A 16,961-nucleotide genomic window follows, 5' to 3' on the forward strand; every position below is an offset into this window, starting at 1 on the left:
GTATTCTCTACATAATTTTCTCTAATCCTTCCATTTGCTAATCTGTTTTCAAAAATCCTTTGTATTATACTTATCTTTGAACATGTTGTAGCACAACTGCTTAAGCTTCTAAAGGTCAGTGGCCATTTTGTTATTTTTTTATCCCCAGGGTCAATGACAGGGCTTTAAAAAATAAATGCTTAATAAATATTTTTTGAATTGTGCAAAAGATTCAACAAAGTTTATTTGCATTTCAAAGGAATTTTCATACTGGTAGGTAGCATCCCTCTCATTTCCCCCAGGAAAAAATATTTTTGCAATCCATTCTGCTGTCTTCTGAGTGGCAGCTTTATTTAGTCCTAACAGTGATAATTGGGAGAAACACTATTTCCTTGAATGTGTGTTGAAGAACAAGCTAAAGATTGTGCAACACTTAGCAAATTCACCCACTGCCACCCCCTTCTGCTGACTCAGTGTGGACAAAAATGATAGAAACAAGAAATTTGGGGAACATTTTGTGAGACTACAAATTCCTGTGTGAGAAGTTTAAATATTTCTGGGCAGAGGTGATGTTTTCATCTTGTCTTGCAGTTGAAGATCTTAGCATCAGAAGAAAATAGTTGACAACATAGATGATTTTGATGAAGATTTGACAGCTCTGCTAAGAAAGAGAGTATCTTAAAAATATTAGGAACAAGGTGCCTGGAGAACCAGTGAAACAATTAAAAGACATTTTAAAGGGGAGGGGAAAAGTTCTCCAATAAAACTGTAAGGCGAGATAATTATGGAAGATAGCAAGTATAACATTGAAGATCCAAAATGGAGGAGCTATTAGTGTCTTAGGAGGAAACAATAAGACAGAAAGACTCTTTTTTTAAAAAATTAATTTATTTAACTTTTAACATTCATTTACACAAAATTTTGGGTTCCAAATTTTCTCCCCCCTTATCTCCTCCCCCGACCCCCGAATACCGAGCATTCCAATTGCCCCCATCACCAATCTGCTCTCTCCTCTGTCATTCCTCTCTGCTCTTGTCTCCATCCTCTCCTCTGTCCTGTAGGGCCAAATAACTTTCTATACCCCTTTACCTGTATTTCTTATTTCCTAGTGGCAAGAGTAGTACTCGACAGTTGTTCCTAAAACTTTGATTTCCAACCTCTTTTCCTCCCTCCTTCCCCACCCTCTCCTTTTGGAAGACAAGCAATTCAATATAGGCCAAATCTGTGTAGTTTTGCAAATGACTTCCATAATAGTCATGTTGTATAAGACTAACTGTATTTCCCTCCATCCTATCCTGCCCCCAATTACTTCTATTCTCTCTTTTGATCCTGTCCCTTCCCATGAGTGTCGACCTCAAATTGCTCCCTCCTCCCCATGCCCTCCCTTCCTTCATCTCCCCCACCCTGCTTATCCCCTTAGCCCCCACTTTCCTGTATTGTAAGATAGGTTTTCATACCCAAATGAGTGTACATTTTATTCCTTCCTTTAGTGGAATGTGATGAGAGTAAACTTCGTGTTTTTCTCTCACCTCCCCTCTTTATCCCTCCTTTAATAAGTCTTTTGCTTGCCTCTTTTGTGAGAGATAATTTGCCCCATTCCATTTCTCCCTTTCTCCTCCCATATATTTCTCTCTCACTGCTTGATTTCTTTTTTAAGATATGATCCCATCCTCTTCAAGTCACTCTGTGCACTCTGTCTCTATGTGTGTGCGCGTGTGCATGTGCGTGTGTGTGTGTGTGTGTGTAATCCCACCCAGTACCCAGATACTGAAAAGTTTCAAGAGTTACAAATATTGTCTTTCCATGTAGGAATGTAAACAGTTCAACTTTATAAGTCCCTTATGACTTCTCTTTGCTGTTTACCTTTTCATGCTTCTCTTCATTTTTGTGTTTGAAAGTCAAATTTTCTTTTCAGCTCTGGTCTTTTCATCAAGAATGCTTGAAAGTCCTCAATTTCATTGAAAGACCAATTTTTCCCCTGAAGTATTATACTCAGTTTTTCTGGGTAGGTGATTCTTGGTTTTAGTCCTAGTTCCTTTGACTTCTGGAATATCCTATTCCATGCCCTTCGATCCCTTAATGTAGAAACTGATAGATCTTGTGTTATCCTGATTATATTTCCACAATACTTGAATTGTTTCTTTCTAGCTGCTTGCAATATTTTCTCCTTGACCTGGGAACTCTGGAATTTGGCCACAATGTTCCTAGGAGTTTCTCTTTTTGGATCTCTTTCAGGTGGTGATCTGTGAATTCCTTGAATATTTATTTTGCCCTCTCCTTCTAGAATCTCAGGGCAGTTTTCCTTGATAATTTCATGAAAGATGATGTCTAGGCTCTTTTTTTGATCATGGCTTTCAGATAGGCCCATAATTTTTAAATTGTCTCCTGGATCTATTTTCTAGGTCAGTTGTTTTTCCAATGAGATATTTCACATGATCTTCCATTTTTTCATTCTTTTGGTTTTGTTTTGTGATTTCTTGGTTTCTCATAAAGTCATTAGCCTCCATCTGTTCCATTCTAATTTTGAAAGAACTATTTTCTTCAGTGAGCTTTTGAATCTCCTTTTCCATTTGGCTAATTCTGTTTTTGAAAGCATTCTTCTCCTCATTGACTTTTTGAACCTCTTTTGCCAATTGAGTTAGCCTATTTTTCAAGGTGTTATTTTCTTCAGCATTTTTTTGGGTCTCCTTTAGCAGGGTGCTGACCTGCTGTTCATGCTTTGACTGCATGTCTCTCATTTCTATTCCCAGCTTTTCCTCCACCTCTCTAATTTGATTTTCAAATTTCTTTTTGAGCTCTTCCATGGCCTGAGCCCATTGAGTGGGCTGGGATACAGGAGCCTTGACTTCTGTGTCTATCCCTGATGGTAAGCATTGTTCTTCCTCATCAGAAAGGAAGGGAGGAAATGCCTGTTCACCAAGAAAGTAACCTTCTATAGTCTTATTTCTTTTCCCTTTTCTGGGCATTTTCCCAGTCAGTGACTTGACTTCTGAATATTCTCTTCACACCCACTTCACCTCCAGATCCTCCCAGCCAGTGCTTAGGGTCTGAGATTCAAATGCTGCTTCCCAGCCTCAGGGCTTTGGGCGGGGGCAGGGCTACTATTCAGTGTGAGATTAAGTTTAGGTGCTCAGGTGGGGTCATGGCCACTTCACAGGCTCAGTTCCCTCAGGGGTTTTTTTGCAGAGACCTTCAACAATGGATCTGGGCTCCTGCCTGCTTGGCAGCCCTGGTCTGCTCCCACCTCTGCTGCTGCCTCCCGAGGGAGCCTGAGTTATGGGGGTACCCCACTCCCCCCTCAACCTGCCAAAGAGACCCTCTCACCAACGCTCACCACCTGTGGGTGGAGGGACCTGCGAGGCCACTGGAGATTCTGTCCCTGAAGCCCGCTCGGATCTACTCCTCTCGACGCCGTGCGGCCAAGTCTCGGCTCTGGTCCACAGTGCGATGGACATTTTGTGAGAGGTTTTCAGGCTCTCTGGAACAGCAATCTCGTCCACTCCATTGTTCTGTGGCTTCTGCTACTTCAGAATTTGTTGCTCCAGAATCTTTTTTACAGATATTTTATGGGCTGTGGGATCAGAGCTAGCGTATGTGTGTCTGTCTAGTCCGCCATCTTGGCTCTGCCCCCAGAAAGATTCTTACAGTGGATAGAGGAGCTGGAATTCTAAACCCTTCTAGCCCCAAGAGTCTAGGATTCCATGATTATTGAACCAGGTAGGTTGGGATAGATATCTGCAGATTAATATTTGATGACACTCTTCAAAGAATTACTATGGATTTAAATGAAAGAAACAGAGATGAGGCATTGACCGTGTATTGTAGCCGTCACAGCCACCACCACAACTGCCCAGCCATTGGCCTCTTTGCTTCCAGCTTCAATGCAAAGGAAACTCATGTAGATTATGAAATTTTCACTGAGCATGAGGATGAGTTGAACCATAACCCATAATTTGATCGATAACTTCTTTTCCTCAGTAGGAGATTAAGAAATTGGAAGATGAAAACAAATCTATTTCAGTTTTCACTTGAGAATGACCTTCTAGAATGGAACAGAAACTATCCTGCTCATCATTTCTTATAGCATGGATAATATTCCATCATGGTCATATACCACAACTTGTTTAGCCTTTCCTTAGGTGATAGTCATTCCTCTCAAATTCCAATTCTTTGCCACCACAAAAAAGCTATTATAGATATTTTTTGTACAAATAGGGCCTTTTCCCTTCTCTTTGAACCTTTTGGATAACAGATTTAGTAGTATTTTTTGGGGTCAAAAAGTAGACACAGTTTTATAGCCATTTGAACATAGTTCCAAATTGTTCACCAGAGTGATTGAACCAGTTCACAATCCTACCAACAGTGTGACAATAAGCCAATTTTTCCAAATCTCCTCCAGCATTTGTCATTTTCCTTTTCTGTTATGCCAGCCAATCTGATAGGTATGAGGTAGCTTAGAATTGTTTTAATTTGCATTTCTCTAGTTAATAGTGATTTAGCACATTTTTACAAAGTACTTTATATAAAGAACTGAATTTCAGCATTCAGGTTGTTTTTTTCTAAGCTTTTGCCCTTTTCTAGATGTCTTCAAGAATCTACTTCCCAGTCATGAAAATGTACTGTAATAATTTTCTTTTCTGTAGTGGAAACACTTATTTCTAGTGCATCCAAAAGAGTGAATAAGACATTTGAAAACTTCAAAAAAGAAAGGAAGAAGGAAGGAAATAGAGTGAGAAATAAATAGAATTGAAAAAAAATTTTTTTAGCCTGTCAAGCAGAGCTGGTGCACCAAATAAGAAAATGTCCCAAATAAATGCTATTTATTATCTGTGTGACCTTGAACAAATCATTTCCCCTTTCTAGGACTCATTTTTATCCTCTGTAAAAAGAGGGGGTTGAACTAGACTATCTCCAAAATGCTGAACTGTTTGAACACATTTTGAGTCTATTCTTTTTCCAACAAGATTAAGAGATAGTTATGTCAGAATGGTTTAGTTAATAGAACACTGGACTAGAATTTAGAGGATTCTACTGTGTTTTGCTATTTGCTAGCCCTGAGACTTCGGACAAGTCACTTTATGTCTATGAGTCAGTGTCCTTACATGTAAAAAAAGGTGGATGGATGGGTGAGCACCGATCAAGTTCCTTCCAGGTGTACTATTTTGAGAGTTTTTTTTTCTTGTCATCTTTCTTACATTTAGAGGAAGTCATCAAAAGATGACCTCTGGCATACACTTTAGAATTTTATTTCTCTTCAGTTTTAAAGTTAGCTACATTCAAGAGCCATCTAAACAGGAAGTGGTGGTATTGTGTAGACAGATGACTGCATTTGGAGCCACAAGCCCTGGGTCCAAGCCTGAACTTTACTTTTTAGGAGCTGTTTTGGACTAGGGGATCTCTAAGTTTTCTTTTAACTCTGTGAGCCCAAGAGTCATGCACTGATCCAGATTTTCCTGGAGATTAAGCTCTAAAATGCTTCCTCTTTGGGAATCAGGTACCAGTGGGAGTGTGGTTTATTAAGCTATTGTTTCTGTGAACTTAATATTGACATTAGGGGAAAAATACTGCCTGTGTGACACTGGGCAAGTCATTTCACCATGTTTTCCTCAGTTCCTTATCTGTACAATGAGCTGGATAAGGAAATGACAAACCGATCTAGCATCTCTGCCAAGAAAACCCTATATGGGGTCATGAAGTGTTGGGCATGACTGAAAATGACTGAACAACTACAAATTGCATACTCTGGTTCAGCCTTTACGGATTAGGGTAGTTTCCTCATCATTGTAGGCATCTAGGATAGAACATTGGATTTGGGGCTAGGAAGTCCTGAATTTAAATCCCATCTCAGCCTCATAATTAGCTGTGTGACTCTGGGCAAGTCACTTAACTCCAATATGTCTTTTGTCGATTTGATCATCAGTAAGATGGGGATAATAATAGCATCTACCTCCCATCATTGTTAAGGATAAATTGAAATAATATTTGTAAAGTGCTTTGCAAACCTTAAAGTGCTTTATAAATGCTAGCTATCCTTCCTCCTCCTTATCCCTTATCATTATTATTTAGGAATTCTCTATACCAGTGAAATCACAGTTCCTATCCCTCTCTTTTCCTTTTCCCCTTTGCCTAGCACAGTGCCTTGTACACAGTAGGTGCTTACTGAATGCTTTTTGGATTGGATTTGCCCCACTTATTAGCAAATATCGCCTTAAGGGAGTGATGTAATTCCATTGTTTAGTCTACCTTGCAAATTAACTAACCATGATATTGACTTTGTATATAACTTTACATTTTCTCAGCTTGAATTTCAGAACTTCGAGCTAGAAGAAAGTGATGGCTGCCTCTCAGATTCAGTGACAGTATATAATGATGTGGAAGGGAAGGAAGAAATAGGTTAGTGTCTCATTTTATCTTTGTTATTCTCTGTTTTCATTTTTTTAGGCTGGATAATGAAGGATGACCAGGGTTTGCAGAATTGGAATATTTTTTTCATCAACCAGATTTCCTTAGCCACACAACTCTGCTTTGGAGGAAAGGTAGATTAAAGAGAAGGGCAGAGAGAGGATGTTTGCAGTCATGAAGTCAGAGGAGGGCTCCAGTTTCCCTATCAATAGCATAAGCATATTGGGCTAGTGTCTAAGATCCTATTCATCCCTAACATTCTGTTTTTATGATGGTGAATGGTACCACAAACTAAGAGAATACCCTTCCTTGTCTTCCCTTGGTTTCTGTCCCACCAGAGCTTAAGCATGCAGGACATGCACAGCATAGTGGAAAGTCTCCTAGACTTAAATTTAGATGAACCCAGGTTCAAATCCTGTCCTTGGCACTTATTATCTCCTTGATTATGATCAAACCACTTAACCTCTCAGCCTCAATTTCCTTATTTGTAAAATAGGGTACATGGTAGCACATAACTGACAAAGTCATGAAGATTAGTCAGTCAATTCACATGAAATGTCTAGGGTATACTAGGCACTCTATTAAGTGGTGGGGACACAAGGAAGGCAAAAGACAATTCCTATTCTTAATAATGGGGGAGACAACACATAAACACTTATGTATAACAAGCTATCGATAAGATAAATTGGAGATAGTTAAGAGATGAAAGGCACTGGAACCATGAGATAAAGTATGTAACATGTTACAAATCTTATTATGCTTTCTAATGTGAGTGATGGTGAAATGTAAGGCTTTTGGATGGTATTTATGTTGGGGAGAGGCTACAGAAAATCATGACTAGTTTCTTAGAATGGACTCTATATGTTTTGTGGTGGAAAGAGCACTGGACTTGAAGTCCCAAGGTCTGAGTATGGGTTCTGGTTTTGCCACTTTGTGACCTTCAATGGGCCATTTACTTCCTGGGGCCTCAGATTTCTCACTTGGAAAAAGAAGGTTGTAGCAGATGATTGCTAAGGGTTTTTTTTTCTAAACCCCTAATAGTCCATGAAACTAAATCATGATTGAACATGTTGGGGGCAGGAAGAAGGTTAAAATATATTTAAAAGAACTTATACTAATAATGCATAACTTATATTTCCTCTTTCCTTCTTAAAAATGTCTCTGGGTATATCTGAATTTATTAATTTTTTTCTAATAATTGCTTTTGAGAAAAGTCTCCCTTTTCTTTTTCTTGCTATTAATGTCTGACATCATCCTCATTGGTGTGTGGCCTCGGGCAATGCTGCTGGCTTTTCTTGGATGGGAATGGGTTAGCTCGGTACTGTGGCTTTGCTGTGCCCCCTCCTGGGCTGAGCTCTTCTAGCGTGATGCTGATCAGCTTTCAGGCAGATGAAAGTCGGGTCTTCCGAGGATTCCAGGCCTCCATCTCCTTCATCTTGGAAGCAGGTAAATAACAGCAAACCCTTGACTGGTGAGTTCATAATTCCCAATGCTCCAATTCCTTCCAGTCTTCTTCAACCGGCTGCCATCTTCTTCCAATTCCTTTCCAAACCCCATTTGCCTCTTTAATTGCTTTGGTGCTTGAACAACGGTGCTTCTCCCAAGAGTTTCCAGAAACCCATACACAATTCAATTAAAACCTTAAAAAGCCTGAAATAACTTTGGTTTTCTAATCCTACTATAGAGCACAATCTTATTAGTGGCATTTTCCTGCTGAATCCTAAACCCCTATTTTATAAGTACAGGAAAAAGGACACCATTTTCTCTGCATTATTTTTATTTTTTTGTGTCTGCCCAGATTTAAATATCTTAGTCACAGAGGATGAATCTGAACTTCCTTCAGCTGGTCATGGCACAGTTACAGCCCTGGGGGCTGCAGGTGAGTTCTTTGCAAATCTACTGAGAGCTCCAGAGAAGATACACAAAGAACTCAGGGAATAAAGCTGAGCTGGAATTATGGATTCTGAGTTCCTTGCATTGTTAAACCATGAATCTGAATTTCAAATTTCTTGGGAGGTAGTAAGTTCCCCATCACTGGAAGTCCTAAGGTGGAGGGACCAGATGAGCACTTGTTTGTGATATTATAGAAGATTTCTGTTTAGGTGTTTGGACTAGATAACTCTTGAGGATCCAGTCAACTTGGAGAGTCTACAACCTCAGAATTATGTTGTAGTTCATATAGCATATGCTCAACTGGGAGCCAGGACATCTCATTCTAGTGAATTATGGCCACTTATTTGCTATGTAATCTTGGATGACCATTTCTCCTCCCTTTTTTTCAGTTTCCTCTGTAAAACAAACCAGATACTCTAGATCAGGGGTTCTTAACCAGAAATCTGTGAACTTGAAAATATTTTGATGAAAATTCCAACATAATTGATTTCCTTTGGAATAATATGCATTTTATTTTATTTATTTAGAAAAATGAATTTGAGAGGGGGTTGATAGGCTTCCCCAGCCTGCCAGAGGGGTTCACGATACAAAAATGTGAAGAATCCCTAATCCAGATGATCTTTAGGGTCCTTTCTTGCCCACATATTCTGCAGTTTTCAGACTTATCTGTTAGCAGTGGGATTGAATTGGAGGGGGAGAGAGAAGGGAAGAGACTAGTTAGGATGCTATAGTCCAGGCAAGAAGTGGTAAATGTCAGGATTAAAGTGGTGACATTGTGAATGAGAAGAGATAGGAGGAATATGTGAAAGGAATAATCCAGAGTAGGGATTTAAATTTTTCTTTTTGGAGTCTTGAACCTCTTTGGCAGTCTGGTAAAGCCAGTGGGCTCCTTTTCAGAATAATTTTTTTGAAAAAAAATTTATAATTGAAGGAAATGTTAAATTTAGTTGGAAATTAGTGAAAATGAAGGCATAATTTTTTCCCCTAAATTCCTGTACCCTAAATCATTACTTCTTAAACTGTGGGTAGAGACAAGATGGAAAAAAATTTGGCAACAAAAAAAGGTTTCTGAATGTGCAATGACCCAAAATTAATTAAAAATCAAATATGTAGTGAATCCAGGGTGTTTCTGGCAGTGCTTGCCTGTGCTGTGCTGGGCAACTTCACGGCAGCCTTGGTTCTGAACACAAAGCATATACATTTTGCACTGCACATTCCCTCAGGCCATGAAGCCAATAAACTCATGAGTGGAAAAAATTGAAGCCCTGCTCTAGATTAAGAATCTTTTATACAGAGGAACTGGGACATGATAGGTAGAACACAGTGAAAGTGAAAGAAGAGAAATGCTTTCAAGGTGTGGTGCCTGGGAGTCATTGACTACTGCCTTAGTTTATTTTCTTGAATATCTTTTTTTTTTTTCTTTTGAAGCAGTCAGGGTTAAGTGACTTCCCCAGGGTCACACAGCTAATAAGTGTCTGAGATCAGGTTTGAACTCAAGTCCTCTTAATTACAGGGCCAGTGCTCTATCCACTGCCCCACCTAGCTACCCCTTAAATATAATTTATATCTTTTCCAATTTACTACAATTTGGAGTACAGAGGCTACCTTATTCTTCTTTGTGTCTGAGTTTTGGGAAAGGACTCCATATATATCAGCCCCTCAGTAATTGATGCTGATAGACAATCTTGATATCATCCTATATCCATCTTCCCAGGTGGCCACTGTGGAGCAACTTCCAAGCCTCCCAGGTTTCTCTTCAACAGGATTTTGGGAGGACAGACAGCAGCAGCCAGGTCTTGGCCCTGGCAGGTCAGCCTGCAGATTGCTGCAGAACATCTCTGTGGGGGTACAGTGATTGGCAAGAGCTGGGTGGTCACAGCTGCTCATTGCTTTAATGATAAGTAAGTACAATGGGAAGGTCTGGTGGATTTATCTTTAGCCCTCAGCCTTCCAAGGATCCTTCACTCCTCTGAAAAATGACAGCACTCCCAACTACTTGGGCCAACGCTCTCATCTTGGAACGTCTTCTTTTGCTCTTTCTTGTGGATTGCCATATTTCCTTCCTTTTTGTCATATGGACCCATCCAAACAGTCCTAGCAGCTTCTTTCTCTGTCTATGAAAACTATTCTTTATTTTCCCCTGCTGCTTTTGCCACTAGGAAGACACAACTCTTCAATATGAAGGAACTGGAGAATAATACATGGAGGTCATCCAAGAGATTTTAGACACAAATAGAGTTCTAAATGAAGAATAGACAGATGGATGGAGAAGTAGGTTGGAGATCAACTGAGGACTTAGAGGTTCTTACTGGTATGCCTTTTGATGTCTTTACTGGAACTTAGAAGTCCTGTTCCAACTAGGTTATCAGAGTTAGGTGATTTATCTAGGGTCACACAGCTAGTGGGTGTCTCAGGCTGAATTTGAACTCAGGTCCTGCTGATTTCAGGACTGGTACACTTTCCACTGAGCTACCTAGCCCCCTACCAACTAGCTCTTAACGCAGTAGACAATTAGGACCTCATATCTCCTCTGTGGTACTACTTATTACTACAGGCACCACCTGTTAGATAGCAAAACCTCTGGGAAGATGGAGATATCTTCAACTGCTGAACTCCAAATCTACTACCATAGAGTGCCATTTTAATATTTTTCTTTTCTGTCTTTTTTATTGCCAGCATTTATCAAGTAATCATCTGGGAAAGGAACTTTGACTCAGTGACCAGGACAATTCTTGGAATGTTGCCCTATTCACACTGTGTTGGGGTCTTAGGGGAACATTATAAGTGACATGAGTGCAATGGTTTATATGCAATGCATCTTTTACACTGTCAGGGAAGGAGAGTCTCAGGTATAGGAATAGGACATCCTCTGGCTCTATACAATGTGCATTGTTACCCACAATGGACTTATACAGTGGACTTATTCAGTGTTTTACATGTTCCCCATCAACCATGATTGTTACATGATGATCAATTCCTGCATCTGGTGTGGTTTTTTTGAGCCCCAGTGTTAAAGTCCATAAAATTGTATCTGCCATATTACTCATATAATTTACATTCTGCTTAACTGATTAATGGTAGGTGAATGATTATTTGATCCTGTGGACTTATGTTAAGTGACTTCTTGGTGTAGTGGAAAGAACACCAAACTTCAGGTCAGAAGTTCTGTATTTGAATACCAGCTTTACCATATATGTGACCTTGTGCCAATGCCAAACACTTTTGAGCCTCATTTTTTCTCATCTTTAAGTTGAGGATAGAAAGATTTTCTCCACCTAACTTAAAAAAATGTCATGAGGATCAAGTGTAATAATGTATGTAATGCCTTTTATGCCTCTCATACCCAAATCATCACTAGTTATAAGCAGCAACCTATTTACAACTTCCATCTGACTTTCTACCGCTTTTTGAGGCACCTGCAAATCTGATATTCTGAGATCATTATGTTCTGCGATTTTTAGCTATATCACACCACTGAGAGAATATTGATACTAAAGATTTTTTTAAAAGCAGTGAACAGCTTGGGATCATGGGAAATACTAAATAAGTTTCCAAAATGGGATCTTGCCTAATCTCCTCCTATTTATATTGGGTTCATCTCATTGTCTATCCAAAGTGCCTATCAGAGATATATGTAATGATGAAATTGTCTCAAAGTACTGGCAATCAAAATATATGTAGAAATCTCAACAATATATATTCTTCATCCACTTTGGTTTTTCTTTATGAATAGTTAGTGTAAACTTTTTTCCACAATGGTGGTTATTGTCATTTGGGGAACTATGTAGTGTTTTAGCCCTTGATAATATCTGTATGAACTCACTTGGAGAACCTCACCACCTAGAAAATGCATTTTTTATTTGGGTGCTGTACAGTACCTTTTCCCAAGTCACTAGAGGAGATCTTTGGTGGATGTCTCTTTCCCTTTTTGATTCTCTTTTTGATTTGAATACTTAGTGAACCATTAAAATAAGATGATCTCTGTGGTCACATTTGTAATTGATGTGATCTTAACACATGCTCAAGACAAACACTTTGTTATGAGAATGTTTTTTGATTTACTTAGTTAATGCTTTAAAAATAACATTAGAAGATAGTGAATTGTCATCCTTTTGTGATCGTCATCCATCAGTCTATTTCTATATTCACTCAGCAAGCATTTATTAAGTATCTTTTATGTGCTAGACACTGTGTTAAGTGCTGGTGATACAAAAGAAAGGCAAAAATACATAGAAGATACATATATGTATAAACACACAAAGAATAACATTCATACTGCAATTATTTACTGTGCCTCAGTAGTCTCCTTCATTTATAAAGTGGAAGGAATATTATCACACTACTGTTGGAATGAATAATGAATAAAAAGATCCTTGGAAAGAAAAGCTATAAAATAGCAATTATCTATCATATTGCAAATAGGAAAGTCCTGAAGGGTTGTTTCTTTTCAGTTTCTCCTTGTTTTTTGATTTGAAATTTATTCATTCAAGAAACATTCACTAAGCAACTATCCTATAGTAGAATGAATATTGAGTTTAGTGGCAGGAAATATGTGAGTTCCAGTAAATATGACATTTTGTAGCTATGAGAACTTGGGGAAGTCACTTAACCACCCTGAACTTCAGTTTCCTTACATGTAAAATGAGGATAATGTTACTCTCATTAGCTATCTAACAGAGTTATTATGCTCTAAGTACTTCACAGACCATAAGGTCTTATAAAATTCAAGTTCTGATTATGTACCGGGCACTCCTCTGAGCTAGATTATGCAGGAGCCTGGTCATTGTCTCATGAGATGCAGAAGAATCAAGTGACTTTTATTTTTGACATTGTATTCTGTTTCAGTAGATAGAGGGGCTATAAGTAAAACTTAAAATTCACCCTTCCCTTTTGTCTAGGAAGCAGCATGTGCCTACATGGATGGTAATTGCTGGAGTCCATGATCTAACTGAACGAAACAACCAACAGGTAGGACAAAATCTTAAGTCTTTAAAAATAATTCGTTTTTGCAATTTTATTTTAGTATAAATTGTTCTCATTCTTCTCATCACTCTGCAACAGTTCATACAAGTCTTTCTGGGCTTCTCGGCAACCATTTCTTTGTTTCTCATAGCACAGTAATAGCATTCTGTGAACTTTCAAATATCATGATTTGTTCAGTCATTCTCTAATTGATGAGAACCCCCTTAGTTTCTAGTTCTTTGCCACCAACAAAAAAAATAATGTTCTTTCTCTGTTCTCTCTGGGATTTAGGCTTAGTAGTAACATTACTGGTTCCAAGGGTATAAGAATATAGTGGCTTTTCTGGATGTTGTTAAAAAGTGCTTTCCAGAACAGCTGTACTAATTTATAGATCCACCAACAAAAAATCAATGTGCCTATTTCCCTAAAGTTTCTCTTAACACTTCTCTTTGGTAGAGTGGGTATAGTAAGAAGTCAATCCCTTGAGCATCAACCTTTATGCTTTTTGCCTCATGGCTTCTTCTTCCCATCTTGCCTCATGGATTGATTAAGCCAGATTGTCCAAGATGAAACTTCTTCCCTGATCTCCAGTGTGAAAAAATCAGTTTTACCACCATAGAGTCTATGTAGCTCTTCTCAGGTCCTGACCCTGTTCCCACCCAGAAGAGGGGATGAATTGAATAATAAACAGAAACTGCTCACAGTGATGCTCATGGTGTGGGGTCTGCAAGGACTGAGGCCTGGATACGTACAACACTGGTTCCACATGGTACACTATTTCTGGCTATAGCCACCTAGTTACTATTGGAGGCCACCATCATATTTCTAGACATGTTTGAGGGATGCCAGAATCAAAAATACTTCCTAGCCTGGAGCAAACTGGCATCTGAAAACTAGTTTGAACAATGGTATAAGACTAGATTGGATGAGGGAGATGATCTGTCTTTGAAAAATTAGGGGATGTTGTTCCTATACTTCTAGGCTGTACAGGTGAAAGAAAGGAAACACATTTAGGGTTATATCCCTGGGTTATCTCCCCAGTGGAGATCTATCAAATATTTAGGACTGAATTTAGAAGTTTTTGACCAGGTTTTGTTTTGGCGGGAATTCTCTGTGGTAACAATGGATATCAGGAGAGTGGGCTGAGGAGAAGCTGTATTGATGAGGATATTCAAAAGAAAATTGACTGTCAGGGCTAGCCTTTTAATTCATATCAATTCAGCAATCATTTCTAGTATTTACTGGCATGGGTGGTGCTCTATATCTGAAACTGATTCCTTCTTTACCTCAAAGAATCCTTAGGGTTTCCAAAGTATGAAGCTTTCACTGATGCTCCCCAATTGTTATTAATTATTTGAAACTACTTCATGTTCATGTCTCAGCATATGTATTATTTCTCTCTGATAGAATGGAAGCTTCTTGCAGGCAGAGACTATTTTGTTTTTAACTTTCTCAAGGCCTAGCAAAGTGTCTTCTATATTGTAGGCATTTAATACATATTCGTTGCATTGACACAACTGCCAATATCTTAACAGGTTCAAAAATATGTTGTTTATGATCACCTGGAAGAGTGGGAGTGGGGATGGGCTTAGGTCTGTGAAGAGTATACACAGTTCCCAGGGTTCCAAGGACAGTATAGATTCCATGTTTCTAGTAGTTGATATGGAGGCACTAACCTCACAAGAACTGATGCTTCTAGACTAACTATGACCAGTGTCTCCAAAGCCCAGTCCAACATTGCAGAGGATAACCAAACTAGGGGGAAAAACCTTCCAGAAGAGGGCTGGGAAAGCAGGAGGCAGTGCAATGCAAAGGCTATGAATAAGACCTGGATAAGATAGTGACATGAGTTCAACATATTTAGGTGGTAGAAGCAATACAGTTATTGCTTGTTTATGTGAGACTTGTCTTTTATAATTTTGCTCATTCAGAGTACTGCAGCATGAGAAGAGAATGATAAGACCTGGGAAGTGAATAGGTTATTGGTATCTGAGAATGGACTATAGTTTTCTGGACCATAATTTAATATATAGGCATGACAGTTTCTGGTTCAGAGATGCAGTCTACCTAAGGAGGACTGGTAAAAATGTGCATGCCTGGAGTTTTACAAATTTAATCAAAGGGTCTTAAATTGAAAAGGAAGGAGGAGAGAAAAAAATGTTTACACACATAATACCGTAGAACAAGAATTTTTAATTTTGACTCCATGAACTTATTTTTAAACTATATTTTGAAAACTGCATTTCAATATAATTGGTTTCCCTTGTGATCCTAGGTGTATTTTATTTTATATATTTAAAAACATTTTGAAAAGGGATCCGTAGGCTTCACCAACTTCTTTTCTCTTACAACATGACTAACATGGAAATATATTTTTTTTATGACTGCATATATATATATATATATATATATATATATAATCTATATCCAATGTTTACCTTTTCAATGAGGGGGAAGACAGGAAGGGAGGGAGAGAATTCAGAACTCACCAATTTAACAAATAAATATTAAAATTGTTTTTATGTGAAATTGGAAAAAAATAAAATTAAAAAAAGGAAAAAAGAGTATGGGAAACAGATCACAAGCCTGGATCAGGGGCATGATATAAAAGTGATGGTGGACTTCACTGGTCATGGCTGGTCATTGCATTGCTAAGAATGGTAAAGGAGATTGCCATTAATCTTTGAACTGGAAAAGAGCCAAGTCAGAAATTCAGTGTCTTCTAGGAAACCTCAATTTCCATTAGAGCAGTTGTAGGATGTATTGTAGGTAGTCTGACTCACAACAGGTTACCACTCATTTTGCTTCTTTCCTTTTCCTAGAAAAGATCAATAAAGCATATTTTGATTCATCCAGCCTTTGACAGAACCACAATGGACTATGATATTGCTCTGTTACAAGTGGCTGAACCATTTCAGTTCAATCACTATGTTCATCCAGTGTGTCTCCCTGAAAAAGGTCAAGAGATACCATCTTCCAGCATGTGTGTGGTCACAGGATGGGGGATTGATAATCCAGGTCTGTAAGCAACCTTTTCTTCTAATTTTATCCATGTGTAGATCAGCTTCATAGGTTCATGAGCTACTGCCCAACCACTTTCACTAGTTTATGAAATATGTCCATGTTAGTCTTTTCTGCCTACACTACTGTGAACCACCTACAGCCATAAATTCACCTTCCTGCTCTGCTTCTGCCTGGGGCACAACAATGTGAGAATGGCTACACCAAGCCAGACCACACTGTTTCTGTTTAGTTCAGTGTTTTGTCTCCAACCGAGGTAATTTGTGGGCAAAAACAATCACTTTTCCTTTAAAATGTTGCCCTTAAAACCCAGAGTTGTCTCGAATTTTCTAAAATAACTATCTATGGAGTTGTGCTCCAACCTTATGGCATGAAATCTCCAATTTTCTCTGGCTCTTAAGATGTTTTTGAATGTCTCTGCCCCGAATGTTGAACAGAGCACTCAGAGTCTGACAGTGTGGAGAGTTAGAAGCAGTAACATATGGACCTTGGAGAGATATCAGTCTTAATCAGTGCTGAACAGGGAAAGGGGAAAGAGTTGAGTTGGCTAGGCAGAAGAACCTTGTAAGAGCAGACTGGACAAAGGGCTGAGAGACAATAAGGTGCAGAGATTGTGGTGGGAGAAGGTAAATTTTGGTCCTTGGGGAGGGAATTGGGGCTTCTGTGTAAAGGTCAGGGGGATAAATGGAATTGAAATGAGCTCA

General features: G+C 38.8%; 1 protein-coding gene across 5 annotated transcripts in view; it reads left to right on the top strand.

The window, feature by feature from the left end:
* OVCH2 (ovochymase 2) overlaps positions 1-16,961 on the top strand; it is a 63,432-nt gene that overhangs the window by 24,564 nt on the left and 21,907 nt on the right. For all 5 annotated transcript variants that reach the window (XM_072619678.1, XM_072619677.1, XM_072619680.1 and 2 more), the window contains 6 exons: positions 6,279-6,372; positions 7,696-7,827; positions 8,180-8,260; positions 9,989-10,175; positions 13,173-13,242; positions 16,059-16,254. In XM_072619678.1, coding sequence (XP_072475779.1) covers positions 6,279-6,372; positions 7,696-7,827; positions 8,180-8,260; positions 9,989-10,175; positions 13,173-13,242; positions 16,059-16,254 — 760 coding nt within the window. The remainder of the gene's footprint in view (positions 1-6,278; positions 6,373-7,695; positions 7,828-8,179; positions 8,261-9,988; positions 10,176-13,172; positions 13,243-16,058; positions 16,255-16,961) is intronic.

The sequence above is a fragment of the Notamacropus eugenii genome, chromosome 6 (assembly GCF_028372415.1).
Source record: "Notamacropus eugenii isolate mMacEug1 chromosome 6, mMacEug1.pri_v2, whole genome shotgun sequence".
NCBI lineage: Eukaryota > Metazoa > Chordata > Mammalia > Diprotodontia > Macropodidae > Notamacropus > Notamacropus eugenii.